Source organism: Procambarus clarkii, chromosome 69 (assembly GCF_040958095.1).
Source record: "Procambarus clarkii isolate CNS0578487 chromosome 69, FALCON_Pclarkii_2.0, whole genome shotgun sequence".
Taxonomy (NCBI): domain Eukaryota; kingdom Metazoa; phylum Arthropoda; class Malacostraca; order Decapoda; family Cambaridae; genus Procambarus; species Procambarus clarkii.
Window position 1 is genome coordinate 21,871,365 of NC_091218.1, and position 23,993 is coordinate 21,895,357.

The 23,993-nt window shown below is 38.4% G+C and overlaps 1 protein-coding gene across 1 annotated transcript; it reads left to right on the top strand.

Moving 5' to 3' along the window:
* The first annotated feature begins 297 nt into the window (after positions 1 to 297).
* Positions 298 to 22,167, top strand: IntS4 (integrator complex subunit 4). The gene is made up of 13 exons (XM_045764910.2): positions 298 to 439; positions 2,761 to 2,913; positions 6,981 to 7,109; positions 7,944 to 8,120; positions 8,903 to 9,037; positions 9,493 to 9,606; positions 10,227 to 10,445; positions 10,881 to 11,055; positions 12,250 to 12,383; positions 13,943 to 14,137; positions 14,595 to 14,741; positions 16,986 to 17,108; positions 20,254 to 22,167. Exons 1-13 carry the CDS (start codon positions 386 to 388, stop codon positions 21,349 to 21,351), a joined length of 2,853 nt encoding a protein of 950 aa, XP_045620866.1. The 5' UTR covers positions 298 to 385; the 3' UTR covers positions 21,352 to 22,167.
* The last annotated feature ends 1,826 nt before the right edge of the window (positions 22,168 to 23,993 follow it).

Genomic DNA, 23,993 nt, shown 5'->3' on the forward strand with positions numbered 1-23,993 from the left:
TGTCTATTGTCTCGTTTTTAGTTATTTTATTGTCTAGTACCTCGTTTTTGGTCATTTTATTGTCTATTGGCTCTTTTTTAGTCATATTACTGTCTGTTGCCTCGTTGTTTGGTCATATTACTGTCTATTGCCTCGTTTTTAATAATTTTATTATCTATTACCTCGTTTTTGGGGGAATTGCATGGCATTTGGAAGACGAGAAGAGCAGCGAACACAAGCCAGCGCACATGCAAACTGATACGAAAGGGTTCGTATAAAGAGATGTGTGAGTGAGCGAACGCCCCCCAGCCTCCCTCCCTCCCTCCCCCAGCAGGCAGTAAACACCGGGGTCGTGTTGCACAACTCTGCCTCACATGCACTCGGCCACCACTGGAATAAATTAGCCATGGCGGCGCTGCTGAAGAAGAGAGCGCTGGCGGAATACTGTCAGACTATCGTGGTAAACCGTGGTCTTTTTCGGGCTTTGATGTGGTTTACCTCGTTGAGCTGTGACGAGTTACTTGAATTTTAATACACTGGAAATTGCTCCTTGAGCCGATTGTTTTGCAATTTTTATGTCTAACTATGAATTTATATTGTGAATATATTCCCACTTCAAGGCATCTCCTAAATCTTAAAATAATATTCGTGCAGAATTATATTTCGTTAACTTTTGTTAGCTTAACACCATGATATACGTTATAGTATGTAGGATCATGTCATAAAATAAAGCTCGGTTCCTAATTGATAAAACTATATATCATTAGGTTAGGTTTATAACCTGGAGTATATATAATATAATGTATAGTGTGTTGCACACAAATCCATGCTGGTATGTGATGCACAGAGTGATTGCAAAATATAATATACAGGTTTTTAAAATGACTATGAACCAAAGTGTGTGAGTTAGGTTAGGTTAGGTTAAGTATACATATACTGATAAATGTACTCGGTACTTGTCTAGTTGTGCTTATGGGGAGGGGGGTTGAGCTACGACTCTTGTCCCACCTCATCTGTTAATCAATTAATGTACAGGTTTCTGAGCCTTTTGGCCTTATCATATCTACATTTAAAACCGAGTATGGAGTCTGCCTCCACCACATCACTGCATAATGCATCCTATTTGTTAGCTAATCTGACACTGAAAACATTCTTTCTAATGTCTCTATAACTCATTTTCCCAGCCCATCCTCCTGTTTTGGTAGTACTTATAGTAATGATGACCATAGTATATATACCGACGTACAACAAAATTAAAAAAGTAGAAATCGGCACTATTGAGTTGGACAAACCTAAAAAGTATTTTCTACTTATGTTGCATAGACAAACTAAACGCTTGCCCAAAACGCTTTGTATAATAGTGGCTTTAAGCATTGTATGTACTAGCTCTATCTATAAGTCCATCAACTTTTTGTATCTCACCTTGTATGTATGTACTTTACCTGAATAAATATTTTGTTTTGTTTGTTTTTAAACTAACCTAACCTAACCTTTCTAGGCCTAATACACGATATCTGTGGCCTAATATAGTACATGTGTGTGCTATACCAGGCCTAGGAATATTTAAGCTTATTTTTTAGCTTAATTTATTTTAGACTATAAAGTTCTACTACGTATTTAACTGCTTTGAACATCAGTCTGTGTACTATGGTGCACATAGTTACAAAAACTACTATCTAAACAGGAGAATGGGTTACAGTTTCCACCTGTGGCCTCTTGTTCATGTACCACGCATGCTAAATAGTTTTCCTTTTATCTACCCTGTCAGTTCATATGAGAATTTTGTAGGTGGTAATCATATCTCCCCGAACTCATCTGTCTTCCAATGTCATGAGGTTTAATAGCAGTAATCAATCCTTGTAACTCATACCTCTCAGCTCTGGGACTAATCTGGTGGCATAACTGAACTTTTTCTAAACTTGTGTTTGACTAGATGTGGGGCTCTATGCTTGAGCCGCATACTCCAGGATTGGTCTGACATATGAGGCATACAAGGTTTTGAATGCGCCCTTAAACAAGTTTCTAAGCGCAGTCCTTACGTTTGCCAGCTTCACATGTGCCACTGATGATATCATTTTGATGTGGGCTTCAGGGGACAGTTCTGGCATGATATCAATCCCCCAGATCTTTCTTCTTGATTCCTGAAGTATTGTTGAACCTTAGTCATGTTACTACTAGGATGAGTACAGTACATTACCAGGTACCTGGCAAGACACACGAAATGCCATCTGGTTGAGTGGAAAATCGGATGTTCTCAATACTTGGAGACAAACCACTTCGACCGAGACACCTTAGTTAAGCCAGCATCCAGAACTTTGCCCAACCACTTGGGCTGGATGGTAGAGCAATGGTCTCACTTTGTGGAGGTCGGCATTCAATTCCCGGCTGCCCAAACTTCCATCATAGATTGTGTCTTCTTACTAATCATAACTGTGCATCTGTAGTATGCAGATGCACAGATGCTTTCCTGATAGTTCCCTTCCATTCCATTCCATTCCTTTCCCATTTGGTACATGTGTTCAGTTTACCCACTTCCTACACCTATTTTCATTACTTTACATTTGTTTTATTTAAACTCCAGTAGCCATTTGTTTAACCATTTCTATTGGGGAGTACACATTATTGGGTTTGGTTATGTTAGGACAAGTTAGGTTGGGTTGGGTAAACTTGGCTTAGCTTAGGTAGGTTTTAAAATACAGTAGTGAAAAAATAAAAACATCATGTTTTTCCAGAGAAAAATTCAGCACACTACTTGATTATAATGAACTAATTCTTTTCTAGGAGGAAGCTCCAAAACCAGCTAAGCGACTGCAGTTAGTACGACGCACTCGAACAGTTGACCACAATGAGTTCAATGTTTCATCACTGGATACTACAGATGCACAACAACTACTCCCATCACTGGTGAACCTCCATCATTCTCTTCCTATTTCGGTAAGCTTCTTATTTAATTCTACAAATATTTGTATTGTTTGTTGTTTTTACACAGGTGGGTACAGGAGTAGATTTTCTGACTCCTGGGAACAGGCTTGGAACATTCCCTACCCACAATTCATATTAAGTCTTTGTCTTATTAGTTTTTCCTTGAAGATGACCTGTTTATATTGTACTGTATTGTTATACTCATTCATGCTTCATTAATTATTAAATTAAGCACTTGATGGGATTTATTTCTTAAATGTAAATATCCTGTCTGTTATAGGATAAAGTTGCTAGTCTTTGGACACTGTTGTTGGCTATCTTGGTGGATAAAATTTAGTTATATTAGAATTATTACAAAAGTTATGAAGATATATGAGAGAAGACACAATCTATGATAGAAGCAATGAAAAACTATGGTGTCCAAAGTTTCATTGCATTCAAGTGTCCAGATATCCAGTCTCTAAACAAATAAGTATTTTTTTCTACTTATTTGCCATGGCAGAAAGTATTTTTTTCTGTTCCATACATAGTTATGGCTGTATAAATATGTAGAATTTTTTTTATCTTATAACTTACCATATCCATAACATACCATATCCATACCAACATAACTTAGCATATCCATAACATTGCCAAGGTAAAACATAATGTATATAGTCACCTGATTGACCCTAGCAACATTTTCTAGGTGATCCCCAAGGTGACCACTTGTATTTTCTTGCATGTTGCCTTTGTTGTAATGGTTTACCAACAAAAGTATGTACTTACTGGAACAATCTTTAGGTATAGTTACCTAAATTGCAAAGGTCTAGATACTGAAGCAGTTAGTAGATGCAAAATTTATCACAAATTACAAAGAGATATTTGCCATTGCCTGGTATTGTGGCCAAGACTGTAATAAGAACTATATTTCTGTCCTGCCCGAAACGCTTTGCGTAATAATGGCTTTAGGCAATGTATGTACTAGCTCTATCTATAAATTTATCAATTTTTGTAAAATCTCTTGTATGTATGTACCTTACCTGAATAAACATTTATTTATTTATTATTTTGTCACTGCTCTGGTCATATGGAGTCTGCACAGTTTTACTTGCAGTGGTTTATTTTGTTTTCCCTTTTTCAGGTTTCTTAGAGGTTTGGTTCCATGGCATAAGCCTCTTTTTGTGTGCTTGGGCTATGTTTATATGATTTGACCTTTTGCTTCATTTCCAGTTTTTCCCTCACCCGTTTGTGTAAATGGCCCCTTTGCCTGCAGCATACACACAATCACATGCATGTAATTGTGTTTAAGTGCACTTGTCTACAGCGGGGCTCATCTCTTAGTGTATGAGTTGGATTCTGGTCCTGGCTGGCTCTTGGTAGGTGATGGATGAGTCTTGGAGGTCTGAGAGTTGGGCTAAAACATAATTGTACCAGAGCAAAGTTCAGGAATGTACTGTGAACTCACCAGAGAAAGAAGTTTCATCACATTCAGCACTTGATTTGTTGTATGTTTTGTTTTATAATGTAAATACTGTATCCAGAAATGATTGCCTTGTCTTATGGTAAAAAGAAACAAAGAGTTACACAATAAATATTATTATTAATGATATGGAATATAATTTTGCCAGCTGAGCAGCAAACCAGCCAACCTTGCAAAGTTTGTAAACCTTTTAAGTTTGTTCAGATGTTTCCTGGTAGTGTCCTCAGTAGCTTCCTTATCTTGCTGCAGTGGCATGCATGGGCCTTGACCAACATACCAGGCCTCTTTGACTATCTCTGCTTACTGGGATAAGCGTCTTTCATTTTGAATTGTCCTCTTAAAGGGGTTGGAGTCATGTGGGAATTTGAGATCAAGTGACTTCTTAGGTGAACTGCCATTTACCTTCAAAGTGTGGTTTACATCATAAATTGACTCATGGGATAATATAGTTATCATGTGTTGATCTAAACTATTATTGTCAGATTTATACCAGTGATGTTAATATGGAAATAATAGCTCTTTATGGGTGTAGTAGGGTTTATCTAGACCCATAAAAAAATCATGCCATTATTTCATGATTGCTTATTATGCAAATGCAGTGATCATTGCAAATGATACTATGCCAATGCAGTATTTGTCATGGTATAAAGCTCCATTGTAATTACCTTCATATACTGTATACAGTATTCACCCATTCACTTACAGTATACGAGTTTCGATGGATATAAATAGCAACTGTGTTGTATGGTCAATAGGCTATGTGTAGTTCTTTATTTGTTATTTTTTTATTGATGCATACGTTCACTCATATGCATATGTTCATTGATTCATCATTGTCGGCATAATTATATTATCCTTATAACTATTAATGTACTTGAACCATATTTTTGTAAATTGTGTTTACATAAATCTAGTTATTCATCACAAATAGTGTACTATAGTAGATGATCTAAATGTATGTAAAAGCGATCATATGAACATCAAAGGTCAAGATTGGACTCCTCGGCTGCAAGCTGCTGCAGCAGCAATGCATGAGGTTTGTCATTGATGGATCTCGCTTGGGCCGCCTTCCATCAATCTTGTAAAAACTCACCTTTCCAGTAAAAAAAATAAATTTTCCTTATATTTTGCATCCAAATTAATTATTCTACAAGGATTTTGTTTACTCCTTGGAGGATTGTTTGAGATTTAGGAAACATGAATAAACTATGAAACAATTGATATACTTTGCCAAATAAAACCCTTACCCTGTACAGCAAGGATGAGAAAGATAAACAACAACCAAGCCATGCTACTTTCTGAAGTGAAAAAGGAGAGAGGAAAATAGTTCTGAATCATATGTCTTGTACAGGAAAGCTCAGTGCCAAGTTGTAGGCCTGGAACAAAGTTCCTAGGCACAACCAAAGCAGTAAATCAGCTGAAGAGGATCAGGTCCATGCTGAAACAACAACAAACAGCTGTAGTGGATAAGTGCAGTCATTGGTGAATATTAGGGGTAAAGTGAGGTAGCCAGATCCTTGGACCCAGGCACTGTGTAGTTCATAGTACTTATTGACATTTCTTACATTTTTAGATGCTTGTTAAGGATGTTGATGGTGTGGCTCACTTTTATGGCCCCTCTGTGGTGGCTCAGTCTGTTCTCTTGGTTTGCCATAACATACAAAATATGAGGTACCTATATTAAAATGCATAAACCCAAGCCTATGTGCCAAACCTAACCACATACACATAGAAAACATGGATATTTGTGAGCCACTGATTTTCTTAGTGAACCTTATTTTGTACGTTGCAGATCATAGCATACAAAATAAGATGTAAGAGTTGAGAGGACAGGTTGGGTGGCTTGTGTTAGACTTGCCATTTTCTCCCTTCCATTCTTTCATTAACATAAGAACTGTAGAATATGTAGGACTGAGAACAGGAGATGCTTTTTTACCCACAGGGTTATTAACCCATGGAACCACCTACCTGCTGAAGCCGTAACTGACAAAACTGGAAAAGATCATCAAGGCAAATGGGGGGGGGGAGGACCTTCGACAAGCCACCGGCTTCCTGTCCTCGTCGAGGCCACTAGGGTTAGTGGCCCTCAGGTAAATCAGGCAAATGAGCATTTGCAAATATTATGAAGTCTCTGTGGCGTAGTGTTAAGACACTAGCTGGCGATTTGGCCTGGGTTCGTATCCTGGCTGGTGAGGATTAACTAAGCACCAATCCTTAACTGTAGCCTCTGTTCACTTAGCAGTGAATGGGTACCTGGTTGTTAGACGATTATGCGGATTGTATTCGGGGGAAATTAAGATTAAGGACCTGCCCGAAATGTTATGCATGCTAGTGGCTTTATAAGAATGTAAGATCTCTTGTACAGTATATGTAAATTAAACTAAGAAAAAATATCCTTGTCAGGCTCAGTGGTAAAGTCACTAAGAACCTATTGTATAGGTATATAGTACTGATGGACTATAATGGCACAGAAATGTTGGTCTAAACTAGAAAAGAACTGTGCAGCTAAGGTAGCAAACAAGAAGTATGATTAGTATGGTCACATTGCATTTTATATGTATGTGCTGTATTATAATGTTTGTTTACTTTTTGTCATTAATGTAAACGTTTATTTTAGGGTGAGGCTCAGAGTGAGGCAGTGGAAGGGCTGATGAAGCTGGTTCCAAATGACTCCCTCTCTCCCATCATCACCACCAAAGTGCTGGCTCTCCTGGCCAACATCATCACTACACATGCTCAAGCACAGGTCCTCATGATACCAAAAGTTTTATGTTTTTTAAGGTCTACATTTCTGAATATAAAATGCATATTAAAATCTTTGTACTGTACTTTTCTATAACTTTGATACCAATTTTACTTCTGAAAATTAAATTTTTGTAGGGATGCTATATCTACTGTAGATTGTAGAAGTCTCCCGCAAAATATTGAACCGTTTCAAATCTTGAAGACTTGAGGAACGTCTGAAACATTTGCTGGTTTGTGTAACAAAAAAATGAAGTGGGTGCCATTTCCAGTGCAACCCTCAAAAAGCCCCTAAATGGGGGAATGATTTGGCTAATGGAATGGTTTGCAGGAATCCAGAAAAGGACCCGGATTTCCCCTAAGACTCGTATTACCAATTAGTAGGACCACCTTCATATATGTAGCCGATTGTGTTTTTCATTATTTTTTTTAACAGATTTATAATTGAAAGCCCCCTTGAATCAGTTGAGGAAGGGAGGCAGTGGTGGCTCTAACTCTAACCACCACTGAGAGATCAACTAGCTATTATACCAAAGAACAAATATTAAATTCAACAAACCTCTTCCAATTGAAATTAAAATGGGCACTTTAATTATCATTCTGCTTATTATCACTCTCCCAACAACATGTTACCATGTGGCAAACTGGCCTTCCCATTGTCACTTGCAAATTATTTATGTTTGATTATATCATAATGTAGGTATTGCTTCTTATATTTATTTGATTAACATGCAATAGCATGATTAAATTTTGTTACTTGTAATTGTGATAGAAGTTTAATTATTTATAGATATGTGTTTTTCTATGCATTCTAATTATTTTTTGTTTCTCTTTGTAGCCTGTTTTTGAAGAAATATTGAGCGTGACTCGTAGAAGCAAGTCACAGAAAGTTATTGCGCAGGGTGTCAACACTGCCTGTGCCTTGTCTCAGTGTATTCCTCAAGACCCCAAGTTACAGGATCAGGTCATCCAGTTGGCCCTCTCCCAGTTCAGCAGCTCGAGCTTTATCATAAAGGTGAACATTGTGGGATGCAGTAAATATATATTATTTTATCACAGCCTCTCATTTTCTGAATTATAAAGGGTGGAATATTGGGCTGCAAACCCAACTTACCAAATACAAATTCACTCCAATAGCAAAAACACAATTTACTTATTTATCTAATCAGTGAGTTACAGTCTCTCGGAGCTGCTACTTCAGTCCTTACATGTCAGTGCACTGACATGTAAGGATTAAATCATATGATGCTAAATAATAATAAAATAGTAGTGCAAAAATATATGTCGGCATTTGAAGTGCCTCAGGATCCTTGTGGGTGCAGTAGTAGTACAGGTTGCAATTCTTTTGACCATTTCGTGGTGCAGTCGACTAAAGCGTGCCTGGAAACACCCAACACATAGGTTTGAACCCTCATCACGGCTCCTGTGGATTTGTTCATCCCTGACTGCATATTCCTGCCTAATAGACACAGCTGATCTTGCACTAGAGGGTATCATTATATCTGCTCTGAAATATTTTTTTCATATTATTAGTCTTCAGATGTTGATGCATGCTACTGTTAGCAGTACAGTACCTTCATCTTCAGCTAATCAAGAATATGCAGGGTTGTTTATAGTTTATAATTTAGAGAAGGTTTACATATATGTTAGTCATAGGGTTGGGAAACAAAGTGTGAGAAATCAGCACTCTTGAGGAAAAAAATAGAATTACAGCTGTACTGATAAAGAAATCATTATATTATTATATTTTATTGCTTGAATGATTTTTCTTAAGATGTAACACAAGATTTTGTACAGGTGCGGTCATTAGAAGCAGTAGGAAGCCTGTGCCCTGTGGAAGCTGGTCGTGTACAGTCGGCTATAATGACAACGTTAATTGAGCACACGTCACACCAGGACAACAGAGTCAGGACTGCTGCCTTCAATTCTTTAGTCAGTAGTTCTCAAGTGTTTTTTCTTATTTGAATTATTTCTTTAATAATCATCATTATTTCACTGGGTAATGAGGCACCTGCCTAATTAGGGTGCAGAAGTTGTATCTAAAAAGAGATTTAATACTGTTGAATGATACCTAACCTTTCTTTCTGCTATCCCCACACCGCAGTATCACTGGGTAACTAGCACTGTATACAGAAACACACATACACTTTTCAGCCATTTTATAGACTAAATTTATCACAAAATTAGCAGTCATTTCCTTATAGCAAATTTTTTCCACTCAGTTCTTCTGTCACTGGACTGTCAATATATATTATATTTTAATTGTCTCAGAAGTAAGGAGAGTGATTCAGTTGTACAACTGTATCATGTATATGGTATATGACACAGATACATGTAAAGAACTATACATTTTGATTATGCTATTTAATTATAACTCTTTCTGATAGCTGGTTGTGCAAGAGAAGGGAGTGAAACTTCCACCAGATGTATATGATAGTGCGTGCCAGGCACTCACTGATGATTACCAGTGTGTGCGGGAAGCTGCTCTTCTTCTTGTAAAGGTAGCACTTTGTAATTCTTTTACTGCAGTACGAGTTAAACTATGCAGTACATTATATGTACTGTAGTTTATTATGTACACAGTGGCATCTCCAAAAGCAAGATCATGTAATTCCAGATCTGATAAAGATTTGTGTGAAATCTGGATTTGTGAAACATTGTCCCTTTTTGGCTATTTATACAAAAAGTTCATATTTTTCTTGTAAAACTTAAAATGAATCAATAGAATTTTATTGTAGATATGCTCAATGGCTTTCACAAGGCACCCATTGTTTCTCCTAATGGAGTGATTATCTATTAAAAAACATTATTAAAGCCATATTAAATCTGTATTTCTCACACTGAGGGGGAAAAAAAGGGTCAACTACTGAAAAACCTAATTGTAAATCCTGAAGGAAAGTGAGTTTGCCAGCTTTAGTATCAGTATCCATGTCAAAATCTGTGCAGATGAGGAGTCACAATAATGTAGCTGAAAAATGTTGAGCAAACCACTAGAAAGTGAACAGACAACGACATCTCGTCTCTTCACTTTCTAGTGTGTGGTTTGGTCATCAAAATCATTGTTTGGGTTAGAATTAAGAGTTTGAAATCATGATCAATAATGCCAAGTTGCATTACACAGGTGGCTGCAGACAGTGACCCTGAGCGGTTAGTACCCATCCCAGACAGTGACCACCACGTGCGTCTGATCGACAATGCCTTCTCACAGATCTGTAATGTTGTTAATGACATCAGTGTGAGAGTAAGAACTCAGGCTGCCTCACTCTTGGGGACAATGACTAATGTCTCCGAGAGGTTTTTACAACAGACCTTGGATAAGAAGCTCATGTCTAATATGAGAGTGAGTTCCATTTTATCTTTCCTTTTATATTTATTTTTAAGAAAATATCAGCAATTGTTATTATATATATATATATGTATATATTGGATATTTTTTTATGCTTAACAGTTATGCAGAATTTATCCATGTAAAGTATTTTTAGATTATTCCATACAGTATTTACACATAATCAGTTTTATTAAATGGGTTTGAAAATTAAAATTATAATAAGCTGCATATAACTTCTGCATGATTAATTTAATATTTTGTTAAAAAAATATTTTCAACACTTAAAACTTTGGTTTTCTAAATTCTTTTAATCATAAGCAAATTTTTATTGTCAGTTAAGATGAAAGCTATGATTTCCATTCATAATAAATCAATTGTGCCATGATTAACATTTAAGTTTGTCCACTAAAAGGTTTTGTTTTAATCATAGTATGCATAAATTTCCAGAGGAAACGGTCCGCTCATGAACGTGCACGTGCCATGGTATCTTCTGGAGAGTGGTCATCTGGAAAACGATGGGCAGATGATGGCCCCAAGGAACATATGGAAGCAGATTCTGTTTCCGTTATTAATACTGGCTCTTGTGGAGCATTTGTACATGGTTTAGAAGATGAGTTTTTAGGTAAGATCATGCAAGTTGTATTAAGCATTGTTTAAACATATACATGGATCACCTTAGGTAAGATCATGCAAGTTGTATTAAGCATTGTTTAAACATATACATGGATCACCTTAGGTAAGATCATGCAAGTTGTATTAAGCATTGTTTAAAAATATACATGGATTACCTTAATAATTAACAAGAATATGTGCCTAGAAACCTAGGTCTTGACATTGTTAACATTGTATGGAAAATATTGGGTTGTGTTTGACAGAGGTTGGAGACATTTGGGCTATATTTCCTTACACCTATTGGCTGTGTTCGGTAAATAGGTATCAGGAAGTTAGGCAACTGTTGTGGGTTGCATCCAGGAGAAGGTTAGTCATTGACTTACATTTTAGAGGGACCTCAGTAAGCCTAACTATCATCATCTGTTCCTTGACAGTGGGAAACCATATTGAATTTAAATGATGGAAGATGTGGTTACATTTTACTAGACTCGCTAACTTTTCCACCTTCCTCCAATGTTGTGGACAATTAAGTGTGTGTAATTATTTCTTATAACCCCCAAGATAGTCATTATCATTTGGTGAACTGGGCCATTGCTGTCATCATTTGGCAAATTATTTTTCTATTGCCCAACAACCTCAAAAACAAGAGGTCACAGATTCAAGCTAAGGAAATATAGAAAGTTTTCTTTCCCAAACAGAGTTGTAGATGGTTGGAACACATTAAATGATGTGGTGGTGGAGGCCAAAAGTGTCAGTAGTTTCAAAGCGTTATACGAGTGCTGGGAAGACATAACACCACAAGTGTAGCTCTCGTTCTGTAACTACACTTGGGTAATTACACATACGTGAATGGACAAAAGAGACAAGGTGGACAAAGACAAACTAATTAGCATGGGCGGAACACGAACAAGGGGACACACGTAGAAACTTAGTACTGAACTCAAATAAGCCACAGATACATTAGAAAGAATTTTTTAAGTATCAGTGTAGTCAACAATTGGAATGTGGCAGTGATGTGATGGACTCCATACACAGTTTCAAATGTAGATATGATAGAGGCCAATTGGCTCAGGAATCTGTACACCAGTTGATTGACAGTTGAGAGGTGGGACCAAAGAGCCAAAGCTCAACCCTCGCAAGCACAACTAGAGTACACACCCACAATCTCTTAAATTGAATAGTAACAAATTTATCTATGTTACAGAGGTGCGGAATGCAGCCCTAGATTCTCTCTGTGCCCTGGCTCTTAACAATGAGTACTTTGCCAACCAGTCCCTCGACTTTCTTGTTGACATGTTTAATGATGAAATTGAAGAAGTTCGTCTTAAAGCTATTCAGGTATGAAGTGAAAGAAATTTAAAATTACAAAAGTTGTTTTAACTATGTTGTATTATATTTAGAATAATTATAAGAATTTGAAGATTCTACCTTACTTCTTATGGGTGTAATGTTTGTTTATGTGTACATATTTAGTTGAGTAGACACAGAGTTTAGTGGTTTTTTATATTTAGTATAGTCTTGCTTACAGCAGTTGGTTTGTTGGCAGTGTAGTGAAGTGTCGTAGTAGTTCAGAAATAGCCTGTAGTAGGTCAGAGAGCTGAGTGACGTCAGGAATAGACAGCAGCTGGGATGTGGGATGCGTGTGTAGAGTGTGGCGCCCTGAATGCGGGCGGAGTCAAGGAGCTGAGTGCGGGACAAGAGCGTGAAAGCTTGATGCAGCCGGAGCCTGGCTGTCTGCTCTGTGTTGAGGCTGAAGCGTCTTGTAGGAACTGGACACGATCGGGTGTTACATTGTTGTTGGCAAATCTTGAAGATGTGGAGTATCTCTCAAGCATCTGTACTGAACCACTCTTGAAATTTGACTGATGATGATTCGCTATCGACTGCTTATACAGGTATTACCAGTCCTACACATTGCCCGACCATCCTCTAGCAGGTTTGGAAAGAGGTATTAATTGTAATTAGTGGATTAAGTAGAATTAACAAAGCCATCTGACTATCTGCACACAAGCTAACCTATCCAAGGGAGTGAACTCTTGCATATCACTATTTGCAGACAATGCAAAGCTACCGAGGACATTTAAATATGAGGAGGAATATAGAAAGCTGTGTAAAGTCCTTGACTAACTAAACAGTGTTAGGTAATAAAGATGGAAAAAGGTGACAGGAGTTTAGAAGAAATTTGCAACATAACGGATCAGAGGGAGAGACTTGAGAGTGGGTATAGTTCCAAAACTTAACACCAGAAGTACACACAAACAAGATAATATCACAACATATGGGAAGCTGGCAAACATAAAAATGAAGAAAAAATCTGAATAAGTACTTTTTTTTAACAATTTACAGCCTATATTAGACTAATACTAGAATATACAACACTGGCATGATGATTTTTGCACCTCATTAAGAGAAACTTTGAAGAAATGCTTGGGTCTATAAACTGAAGTAAGAGGACTGGAAAAGGTAATTGAATTAGACATCGCTGGAGGAGAAAAAAAATATAATCTATATATAAAATACTGAGAGGGAATAGTCAAGATGGACAAGGACAGTTGTTGAACAGGTGGTTGACAAGTGGAATGCATTGATAAGTCATGAATGCTGCCGCCATCTACAATTTCATCAAATACAACACATAACTCAAATGACGAGATTTAAAAACACCAAGTACGAACTGAACTCATTGACCACCCTTTGTGGTCAATGAGAGGCAAGCATTGTTCCACATGGTAGAATATAAGAGTCATCCATGCAACACCATTGGCTTTCTTTTACCAGAAATAGTGGCAGCTCAAATAAGTGTTGAGTATGTAGTAATTATGTATAATATTCATTAATATGTAACAACTAATTATTCAGACCTATTTAAGCAATTTCACCAAGGTTTGTTGCCACAGGTTCTACAGCAAGTAGCTGCCCACATCATTCTTCGAGCTGATCAGTTAGAAGAGATCCTTCATGCCTTAAAAGATACCTCTTTAGAAATTCGTGAGTGTCTCCACACTTTCTTGGGAACTACCATTCTCTCTACTATAGCGTGTGTCAAACTGTGTGTCACGGGTCTACTTGACAATCTCCGCAGATACCAACAGGTGGGTCATTAATTTTGGAAGAGTTTGGGAATTATTTATCAGATCGTAATCATGTCTTGACTAGTAGAATTTATCTTTTTATATTATGAATATTTTGTAAAACAAAAATGTAAGGAAAGTGAAATTTAAGAAAATGCTTATACGGTATCGAATGAGGAATAGTTAATTATTTATGTATATAATAACAGCATAGGGTTAAATGATAAGGTTTGGGTTAAGAAGCACAAGTGTAACAAAATTGGCAATAGAATAACAGAAGGTGAGATTACTGTACAGTAATGCAAAGAAGTGTATACAGTGTACTACACAACAATCCTGCATATGGGAGTGTGCAGTTTATTATCTGTAATTTGATGTTGAGTACCAAGGAATTGAGAGACATTTTAACATGCTTGTTTCTCTCTCTCTCTCTCTCTCTCTCTCTCTCTCTCCACTAATTTAGAAATTTATTTTTCAGGACCGACGCAGTATACACCGCTGTCTGCGACGTTTAGGGTCAAACCATCCCATTTTAGTACAAGCACTAGTACCACAGCTCCTTGTCATACACCCTTATTTTGATGGTGTTGAGCCCAGTGTACAAGATGGGGAATACATTTGTAAGGTAATTTGGCAAAGCTTGTAAATCAAATTTAATATAGCATTTATGTTTAGTAATTAAAATTTAACATTTAGAACTAGTGTTGTGCAACAATTAAGTAATTGTATTTAGATATAGCAGAGACACTGGCTTTTGTTATCCATAGATGTCCACTTGTGTAAGACAAAATTCAGGTGTCCTTTCTTTCACTGATGGCACCTTTCTTTGGGTACTCTGACACTGTAACACTGTTACTAGTCACCTGCTGCATTTTCTCAAGCTCCATATTCCCTTTTAACCCTTTGGATGTGATGTGCAACAGCAGTCGACAGCCAGAAACTCGCCCTAAAATGGTAATGCCACATGAGACCTAAGTGTGTGCTTGGGAAAAAAAAGTTTCAGAATTGTACGCAAATCATATGTTCAACCAGGGGGTTGGCAGCAGAATCAAATGCATCCCACGAGTGCCAAAAATCGGCAATTATCCTTTCTTTAAACCCTCACACTTGCATGCTCTTGCTTTGAGCTTATTTGTGTAGGTGGTGTTCTGCTCTCCCCTTTCCTCATGAAGTCTGTTACTACCTTGTTCATACATTTCCATGTGGGTGTGTTTATTAGTGTTGGATAAATCTTTGTCTTTGATATTTGTAAATTTTTTTCTTGTCACTTACAATGTTTTCTCTTCTTTAGTACCACTGCTCTCATTAATCCCCCTTCGTATTGTCTCCTTTCTTATTTGTCACAGAAAATCCTCTCCAATTTCACACCTGAAACACCTAACTGGTTGTGGTGAAACAAATCTTAATCCTTGCTTCATTATCGCTACAGATAACTGACCTATAAATGTTTAATAGTTAACATTGACAACACCACTGTTGTGATTGGAGTGAGGACTGTGTGAGGGAAATTGAGATGTAACAAGAGAGTTGCATAAATGAGTAGTTCTGCCTTGGATGTATAATGCTGGTGTGGCATTAAAAATGAAAAATAATGAGCAGTAGAAATGAATAGTTCAAAGCAGCATGTATGAAGACGGTTTGATCATGATGTATAATAATTTCACAAGGTGAAATTGTTAGCAGTGGGTAGAGAGGAAGGCCAAAAAGATAGGTGGACAGGGTAAGGAACTGTTAATTGTGAACAGCACAGGAGAAATGGTGGGAAACAAGAATAGGTAGCATTAGTTTGTGAAGAGAAAGTGAATTGTACAAATATATCCATGATAACTCTCGAAGAGCATGAAGGGTTAGGGTGCTACTGTGGATTATTTGCTGGAGTATGGTGATGCTGGTTCTTCATGATGTTCTTTTTATGTTACCTGGTTGATGGGGTTCTGGGAGTTCTTCTACTCCCCAAGCCCGGCCTGAGGCCAGACTTGACTTGTGAGAGTTTGGTCCACCAGGCTGTTGCTTGGAGCAGCCCGCAGGCCCACATACCCACCACAGCCAATTGGTCCAGCAATCCTTGAAGGAAACAATCTGTGTGGGGTGTATGTACATTTCTTTGTTTATATTGCTCTCCTATCTTCTCTGGGCTAATACTTTTCCACCTCGTGGTATTGGAGATTGGATAAAGATATTGACCATTGTTTTTGTAGGATATTTAAAGTTATACATATTACTGCAGGTATTTGTGATTTATTTCTAATTATGAACTATAAGAATATTATTGATTCTACATAGTTTAAACCTTCAGCTCGATATCTGTCTGAAGTGTAAATAATTTAGACATTTGCACGTTCAACATTTAGAGTGAGGAAGGATGTTTTTAGAAAAGAATGGCATTAGTTAAGAATGATGTAAAGTAGAATTAATTTATAAAATGAGATTGCTACATATCTCCCTGGCTTGATGCCTTCTTTTGACAATTACAGTACGGTACTTATAAATTGAGGATAAAGTTTGCTTCATAGAATTCGTTTAGGCCCTTTGTTTTGAGGATGATAGCACACACAACCACTGCTAACAAGCATCTAACATAGAGAAACCTCTTATTTGTTTAAGTAGATAATAATTGCTCGGTCAGTTTCTATTTACAGTCGAAATTGATTCTCACCCTTAGACAGAAGCTCCACTTCTCCAAGATATAACTTGATTCATGTTACAGTAAACAAAGTATGCATCAGTACAGCAGAGCAAGTGAGAAAATCCATAGGAACCGTGATGAGGATTTTCTCATTGATACATTACGTTAGTGTGATTACTTTCCGAGTAGAACAAATGTTAAGGAAAGTAATTTGTTTTTAATTAAAAAAAAATTTCCTCACAGCTTATACTGGTGCTTAATGCAGCCGTGCACTGCCCGACCATTCTCCCTCTACTAGAACAACACACACTTCGCCACTATGCATATCTACGTGACACCATGCCACAGCTGGTTCCAGTTCTTAAGGTGAGTGTTGGAAAAATCACATTTTATGCATTCGAATACAAATTTGTTTTGATATAAACTAAATGCACTTAATGCTGATGTATAAATCCTTTTGCAGTAAGACTGGCACGTAATGATTCTTTGTGCCTGCTTATTTTAAATTGCTCTTGCTTCAATCATGTGTTTCACTCCCTAAATAGTGTAGTAGAATTTTATCTTCATAAACACACTACACAAAATGCATTTCAGCTTTGCGTTGTTAACAGTTTGTGCAATATTTTATGCAAGTCGTGCATCACATCCATTTAGTCAGTTAGTCACATTTACAGTAAGATTATCCCCAAGACAAATTTGTATATTGAATATAGTATGGCAAATCTGTAAATTTTCACTCCTTAACATTTGAGAAATTTTAGGGTTGCATTGGTCCAAGATTGCTTACATGATTTAACATTTTGTGCAAGATTAATGTGAACATCAAAATACAAATTGGCATTTGAATGTTATTGCTAGCACTAAGTTATTAGAATATTCCTTTAGGATATTGCATAGGAAAGCTTAATAATAAAAAAAGCACTATAATGCGTTATTATGATGTTTTGCATTTGTAAAAATGTTTTAAGTATCAATATAAGATGATCACATTTAATAGGTTTAGTTGTTGCACATTCAAACATGATAGTGAATGTCAAAGGTTAGCATTTATGCAACACAGTGCAACGCTGCACAAACAGAATTCAGAGGTGGGTACAGTTATAATTAAATTTGGAGATTTTGCAGTGATAACATTTTTATTTGTGACCAAAAATAATGTTAATATAAATACATTAAAATAATTTCTTAAACAAAATGAAATATATAGGAAACTTAGACATTTGTACTGGTGTAAATTAGCAGTTGTCACTTGTCACCCTCGAATGGTCAAAGGAAATATTGTTTCATAGATTTTGTATACATTATGTACAGAATTAGAGATAATTACTAGACTGTTTTCATAAAAATACATAGCAGGCTGTACTTTCACAATTTTTAGTATTAGACATGGGTGGGGTCCTGCCCTGTCTGGTCGATCCCTGTATGTGGGTCTTGCCCTGTCTGGTCGACCCCTGTATGTGGGTCTTGCCCTGTCTGGTCGACCCCTGTACGTGGGTCCTGCCCTGTCTGGTCGACCCCTGTACATGGGCCCTTCCCTGTCTGGTCGACCCCTGTACGTGGGTCCTGCCCTGTCTGGTCGACCCCTGTACGTGGGTCCTGCCCTGTCTGGTCGACCCCTGTACATGGGTCCTGCCCTGTCTGGTCGACCCCTGTACGTGGGTCTTGCCCTGTCTGGTCGACCCCTGTACGTGGGTCTTGCCCTGTCTGGTCGACCCCTGTACGTGGGTCCTGCCCTGTCTGGTCGACCCCTGTACGTGGGTCCTGACCTGTCTAGTCGACCCCTGTACGTGGGTCTTGCCCTGTCTGGTCGACCCCTGTACGTGGGTCTTGCCCTGTCTGGTCGACCCCTGTACGTGGGTCCTGCCCTGTCTGGTCGACCCCTGTACGTGGGTCTTGCCCTGTCTGGTCGACCCCTGTACGTGGGTCCTGCCCTGTCTGGTCGACCCCTGTACATGGGTCCTGCCCTGTCTGGTCGACCCCTGTACGTGGGTCTTGCCCTGTCTGGTCGACCCCTGTACGTGGGTCCTGCCCTGTCTGGTCGACCCCTGTACGTGGGTCCTGCCCTGTCTGGTCGACCCCTGTACGTGGGTCCTGCCCTGTCTGGTCGACCCCTGTACGTGGGTCTTGCCCTGTCTGGTCGACCCCTGTACGTGGGTCTTGCCCTGTCTGGTCGACCCCTGTACGTGGGTCTTGCCCTGTCTGGTCGACCCCTGTACGTGGGTCCTGCCCTGTCTGGTCGACCCCTGTACGTGGGTCTTGCCCTGTCTGGTCGACCCCTGTACGTGGGTCCTGCCCTGTCTGGTCGACCCCTGTACATGGGTCCTGCCCTGTCTGGTCGACCCCTGTACGTGGGTCTTGCCCTGTCTGGTCGACCCCTGTACGTGGGTCCTGCCCTGTCTGGTCGACCCCTGTACGTGGGTCCTGCCCTGTCTGGTCGACCCCTGTACGTGGGTCTTGCCCTGTCTGGTCGACCCCTGTACGTGGGTCTTGCCCTGTCTGGTCGACCCCTGTACGTGGGTCTTGCCCTGTCTGGTCGACCCCTGTACGTGGGTCCTGCCCTGTCTGGTCGACCCCTGTACGTGGGTCTTGCCCTGTCTGGTCGACCCCTGTACGTGGGTCTTGCCCTGTCTGGTCGACCCCTGTACGTGGGTCTTGCCCTGTCTGGTCGACCCCTGTACGTGGGTCCTGCCCTGTCTGGTCAACCCCTGTACATGGGTCCTTCCCTGTCTGGTCGACCCCTGTACGTGGGTCCTGCCTGTCTGGTCAACCCCTGTACATGGAGTTCTCACTAACAATTACATGTAAATGTTTAAAGTTTATTGCCGGCTTGACTTGATCTGATGAAAGAAAATAGCTCTGGGAATACACCCACAGGTACTACCATATATTTCTGACCAAATCTGAAAAAAAAAATATCAATTTAACTAATGTCAGCCGTGTTATTTTGTGTTTTTCATCTCGGCACATCTTCCAGCTTATTCCGCCATAAACATACTTGGCAATCTTGGATTCTGTGTCGGAATGCTGAAAGTAGAACATTTGCCTTGTCCAAGTCCACCTTCTTACCTGCTAGACATTTTTCCTAGTCAAAATAAGTAAACTACTGTACAGTATATACAAACAGAATGTAAAAATCATTAGTTATGAACAATCTGTGTGTTGTATAATTTGATGGACTTGGTTAGGACATGTCCACCTCGCCTGAAGTGCATTAGGTCTCAATATTAGGAAATAGGCTTCCTGTAATTAATTTATAATTGTTATAAATTATTATACTTGTATTATTCACATAAAAAGGTAAGATACTTTTTTGTGCACGTACTGTATATACACACAATTGTTTTCATGGATCTGATCTAGAAGATCAAAGTTCTAATCCAAAGATCTACAAAATTCTAACTACTGTATAAATTATATATGTAAAATATAAAATTACATGGATTGTGGTGTAACCTCAGTCTTAGTTTATTAATACAGTATATACTTTTCTACTTAAAAAAAAAAATTGCAGCTTGGAGAAGAATGGCAGCCAAGAGGGGAGACTGTACCCACAAATACACTACGGTTCTTAAGGGAATCCATGGAGAAGGTTGCATATTTGGATAGATCTTCTACACAACTTCGTCTGACTGTTTACCAAACTGTCCATTCTGATTTAGTCAAGCTTGCAGATATTGATCCAGCACTGTCACCAGCAGCTCATTTTGCTGCTTTGTATACACAGTGCATGTTGTTGTTTAGCAAGATACTATCAACAAGAAACTGGCTGACCCCATCCTCACTCTCCATGCAGCAAAGTGGTGCCCTTAAAAGTAATGTTGATCAGCTGTTGAAGAACACTTTTCGATTGCGTCATGCATTCACAAACTTAAGTCCTGCAGAGGAGGCTAGTATCAGAAATCTGAGAGTGCGTACTCTAGCCCTGCAGTTAGTGTATGTAGTACACGGTTCGACTGGCTCTGCTTTAGGTTTGTGTGATAATTTCTTGGAACACACAGAAGCGCTTCACAAATATCTCACGGATGAAAAATTGAGTGCCGATTCTTTCTTGGAAGCAGTGTTTGAAGAATTGAGTCAGTTGGAAGAACCTCGTCCCGGTGCAGTTGCTCGCATTTTACAGCCACTTCTCCTAACTCATCCAGTCCCAGCTCTAGCTCCTATACTTAACCCTGCACAAGTCCATATGTGTTCTGCTGAAATTATTGAACCCCAGTCAGATAGTGATGCAATTCATAAGTTAAGTGCAGGATTGGTGGTTGGAGTACCTCTTGATGCTGAAATATCACATATCCCAGACCCATCTACATTGCGCATACGTGTAGCTTACCCAGATCACTCTACTCACCTTGTTGTTCCCCCTAAAAGTCACCTTCGATTAGTAAGTCCTGGTACGTATAGACTTCTGACTACTGTATTAGTGTCTGCACAAGTGTCGTGGTCAGAAGCTTGTCATGTGGGACTATCATTAGTGCTGGATCTCAGTGATCAGGAAGTGCTAGCAGCAAGAAGACATTGTGTTGTTAAAACTGATGATTCGGCTACAATTATACAACTTGTCAAACCAGTTAAGGTTCTTGTCTGGCCTAAAGCCATTAGAAAAGGAATATAAGCCCAAGTGTAGTTTATACATAATTTTGTCATTTAAATTATCAATCATTTCATCAAATTTAAAACATTGACTCATTAAAATTAAGGTGCAATAAGAACTTGTAAGATACAGTATGCCAGTATGTACACATTATTTTTTATAAAACAACAGTTTCTCTTGAACGTTCTCCAGTGTCTTGTTTGTCATCGAAGAGGTATTCTTGACCTTTTCATATTAAATATTCTGGTTTGTACATTGTTTCAAACATTACCAGTATTTTGCAAATGTAATTACTATGATCTTGTAATTTTTAAATGTATGATGTACTGTATAATTGGCTTGCAGATTCAGTAGTACACGAGTGAGCACACTTATGCCAAGTTTTGCAGTGCATAGGTGCAATGGGATAAAAGCATGCTCAATATGTATTTACTTTATGCATAGTGAACTTGCTTTTAGCCTCTTTTTTTTGAGTGTTACAGCCTCAGTATTGGGATGATCCCCATCGCTTCCCTTACATCATAGAAGAGACTGGGAATTACATGACCCCTTGTTATTACCCCGGTAGATAATAAGTCTTTCTCGGGTACCTGACATTAGTAGGTCTAACAGGGAGCTACCCAGAAATAACTTACATTTATATAGTAAAAGTATTTTTCTACCAATAACTGGTAGAAAGTGCCAATAACTTACTAAGTAATAGCCTCACTAAGTCCCTCTAATTCACTGCTGAACGGAATACAATTTTTTAAAAAATCAGTTCATATTTTTACATTAAGGTATTTCTTGTATACAGTATTTGTATTTTTAATAAAAGATACTTTACAAGGGTGTAAATTGAAAGATTTATTTAGTGCCTATCACCTTGTCTCACTCCTAGTCTCGAGCTCACTGATGTACACACAAAACAACAAATATCTTTAAAGTTTGCATTAAGTAATATTATTTTTTCTATGTCATTACAGTGTATATATGTATTATACCAGTTCAGCAGAAATGTTTCATCAAATATGACTGCACATTCCGTGTTGATTATTTTTTGTTTAGAGCTTATATCCACGTAACCAATGCTCTTGTATCTCGGTTTAATTTTAAGAGGATCTTTCCAAATATTGTATTTGTTCAAGGTAGACTAAGAGAGTAAAAACTGTATAATGTACAGTACGTTACATACACTTACTATAGTTTACACAACGTTTTGAGCCTATGAGACCCTATATGCTTTTGCATTACCCATTTTGATAGGGTAATGAGAACTTGTGTGACCCAAGTTCTCATTACTAGTACCTGACATAACTTTGTACACTTAATTTATCTCTACTCTTTATTTCTTTGGTTATTCACCTAGCATAATTGTGTATACAACCGACTTCTCAATGTTATAACTGATGTTTCTTCACATCTTGTCATTCCTCACTTGAGGAAGAACCTCAGTAGGCTCAAAATGTTGTGTAAATTATAAGTATAATACATTATACAGTTTTTACTCTCTTGGTCTACCATGAACAAAGAGGAGGATATCTCTAAATATCTTTAACTAGTGCTCTTGCATCTTATGAAGGATAGAAGCGCTAAACAAGAAAATAATCCAGACTGAATATGAAGTCATATTCAATGAAACATTTCAGCAGAAAGTATACTAAAATATTCCCCCAAATCATATTGAATGCTACATGAAACCTAAATTGTAACAGAAAAGCTCTGGTATCAGCTCTTGATACACAAACACTGGGTCCTGACCCTATTGGATAAGTATTTTCTGGAAAATGCCAAGATCTGAGTCTGTAAGCAAACAAAATTGTATTGATTTAAATGTTGAAATAGTGTGCATTCAGTGGTGGTTGAAAGTTATTTTTATTTACAATAATGTTATGACAAGTGGTACAACAAGATGACATTATTCATACAAGAAGACCTAGAGATATTCCACATTCAAAAACTCTATTGCAGTCTACAAGGTAATTCAAGACGATTACTGTAACAGTCAGCCAAGACATACATGCCTCTCTTTTCCTTCCTCGGGACTCTAGGGTGTAGGTTTTACTGCCATTCCAAATTAGTTTCCTGTGCGTCTCCCCTCCATAGGTGTTAGTAGAACATACCTTTTGATTTTAAAAGTTCCTCATTGGCTGAGTGCCAGGGCCTATGCCTAGTTCAAATTGATCGAGAGGTGGCGGAGTTTTTCTAGAGCGGGGGAGCCCGAGAGGTGAAGCCTTTACCTCCTTCAAGACGGCAGACAACAATTTTCAGTGGGAACTGGGTTGTTATACGGGGTGGGTTATCAACCAGGAAAGCCACGAACACCAGCTTAGAAGCAGTATAAAAGTTATTTGTCTGTTATGAGTTCTCTGTACAGTTTGTAATCCATTATCCATGCCTCTAAAGGATAGATGGACCCTTTAAGAGGCATAGATAATGGAATACAAACTGTACAGAGAACTCAAAATAGACAAAAACCTTTTATACTGCTTGTAAGCTGGTGTTCGTGGTTTTCCTGGTTGATAACCCACCCCGTATAACAACCCAGTTCACACTGAAAAGTGTTGTCTGCCTTCTTAAAGGAATTAAAGGCTCCTCCTCTCGGGCTTCCCCGCTCTAGAAAAACTCTGCCTCCTCTTGATCAATTTGAACTAGGCATAGATCCTGGCACTCAGCCAATGAGG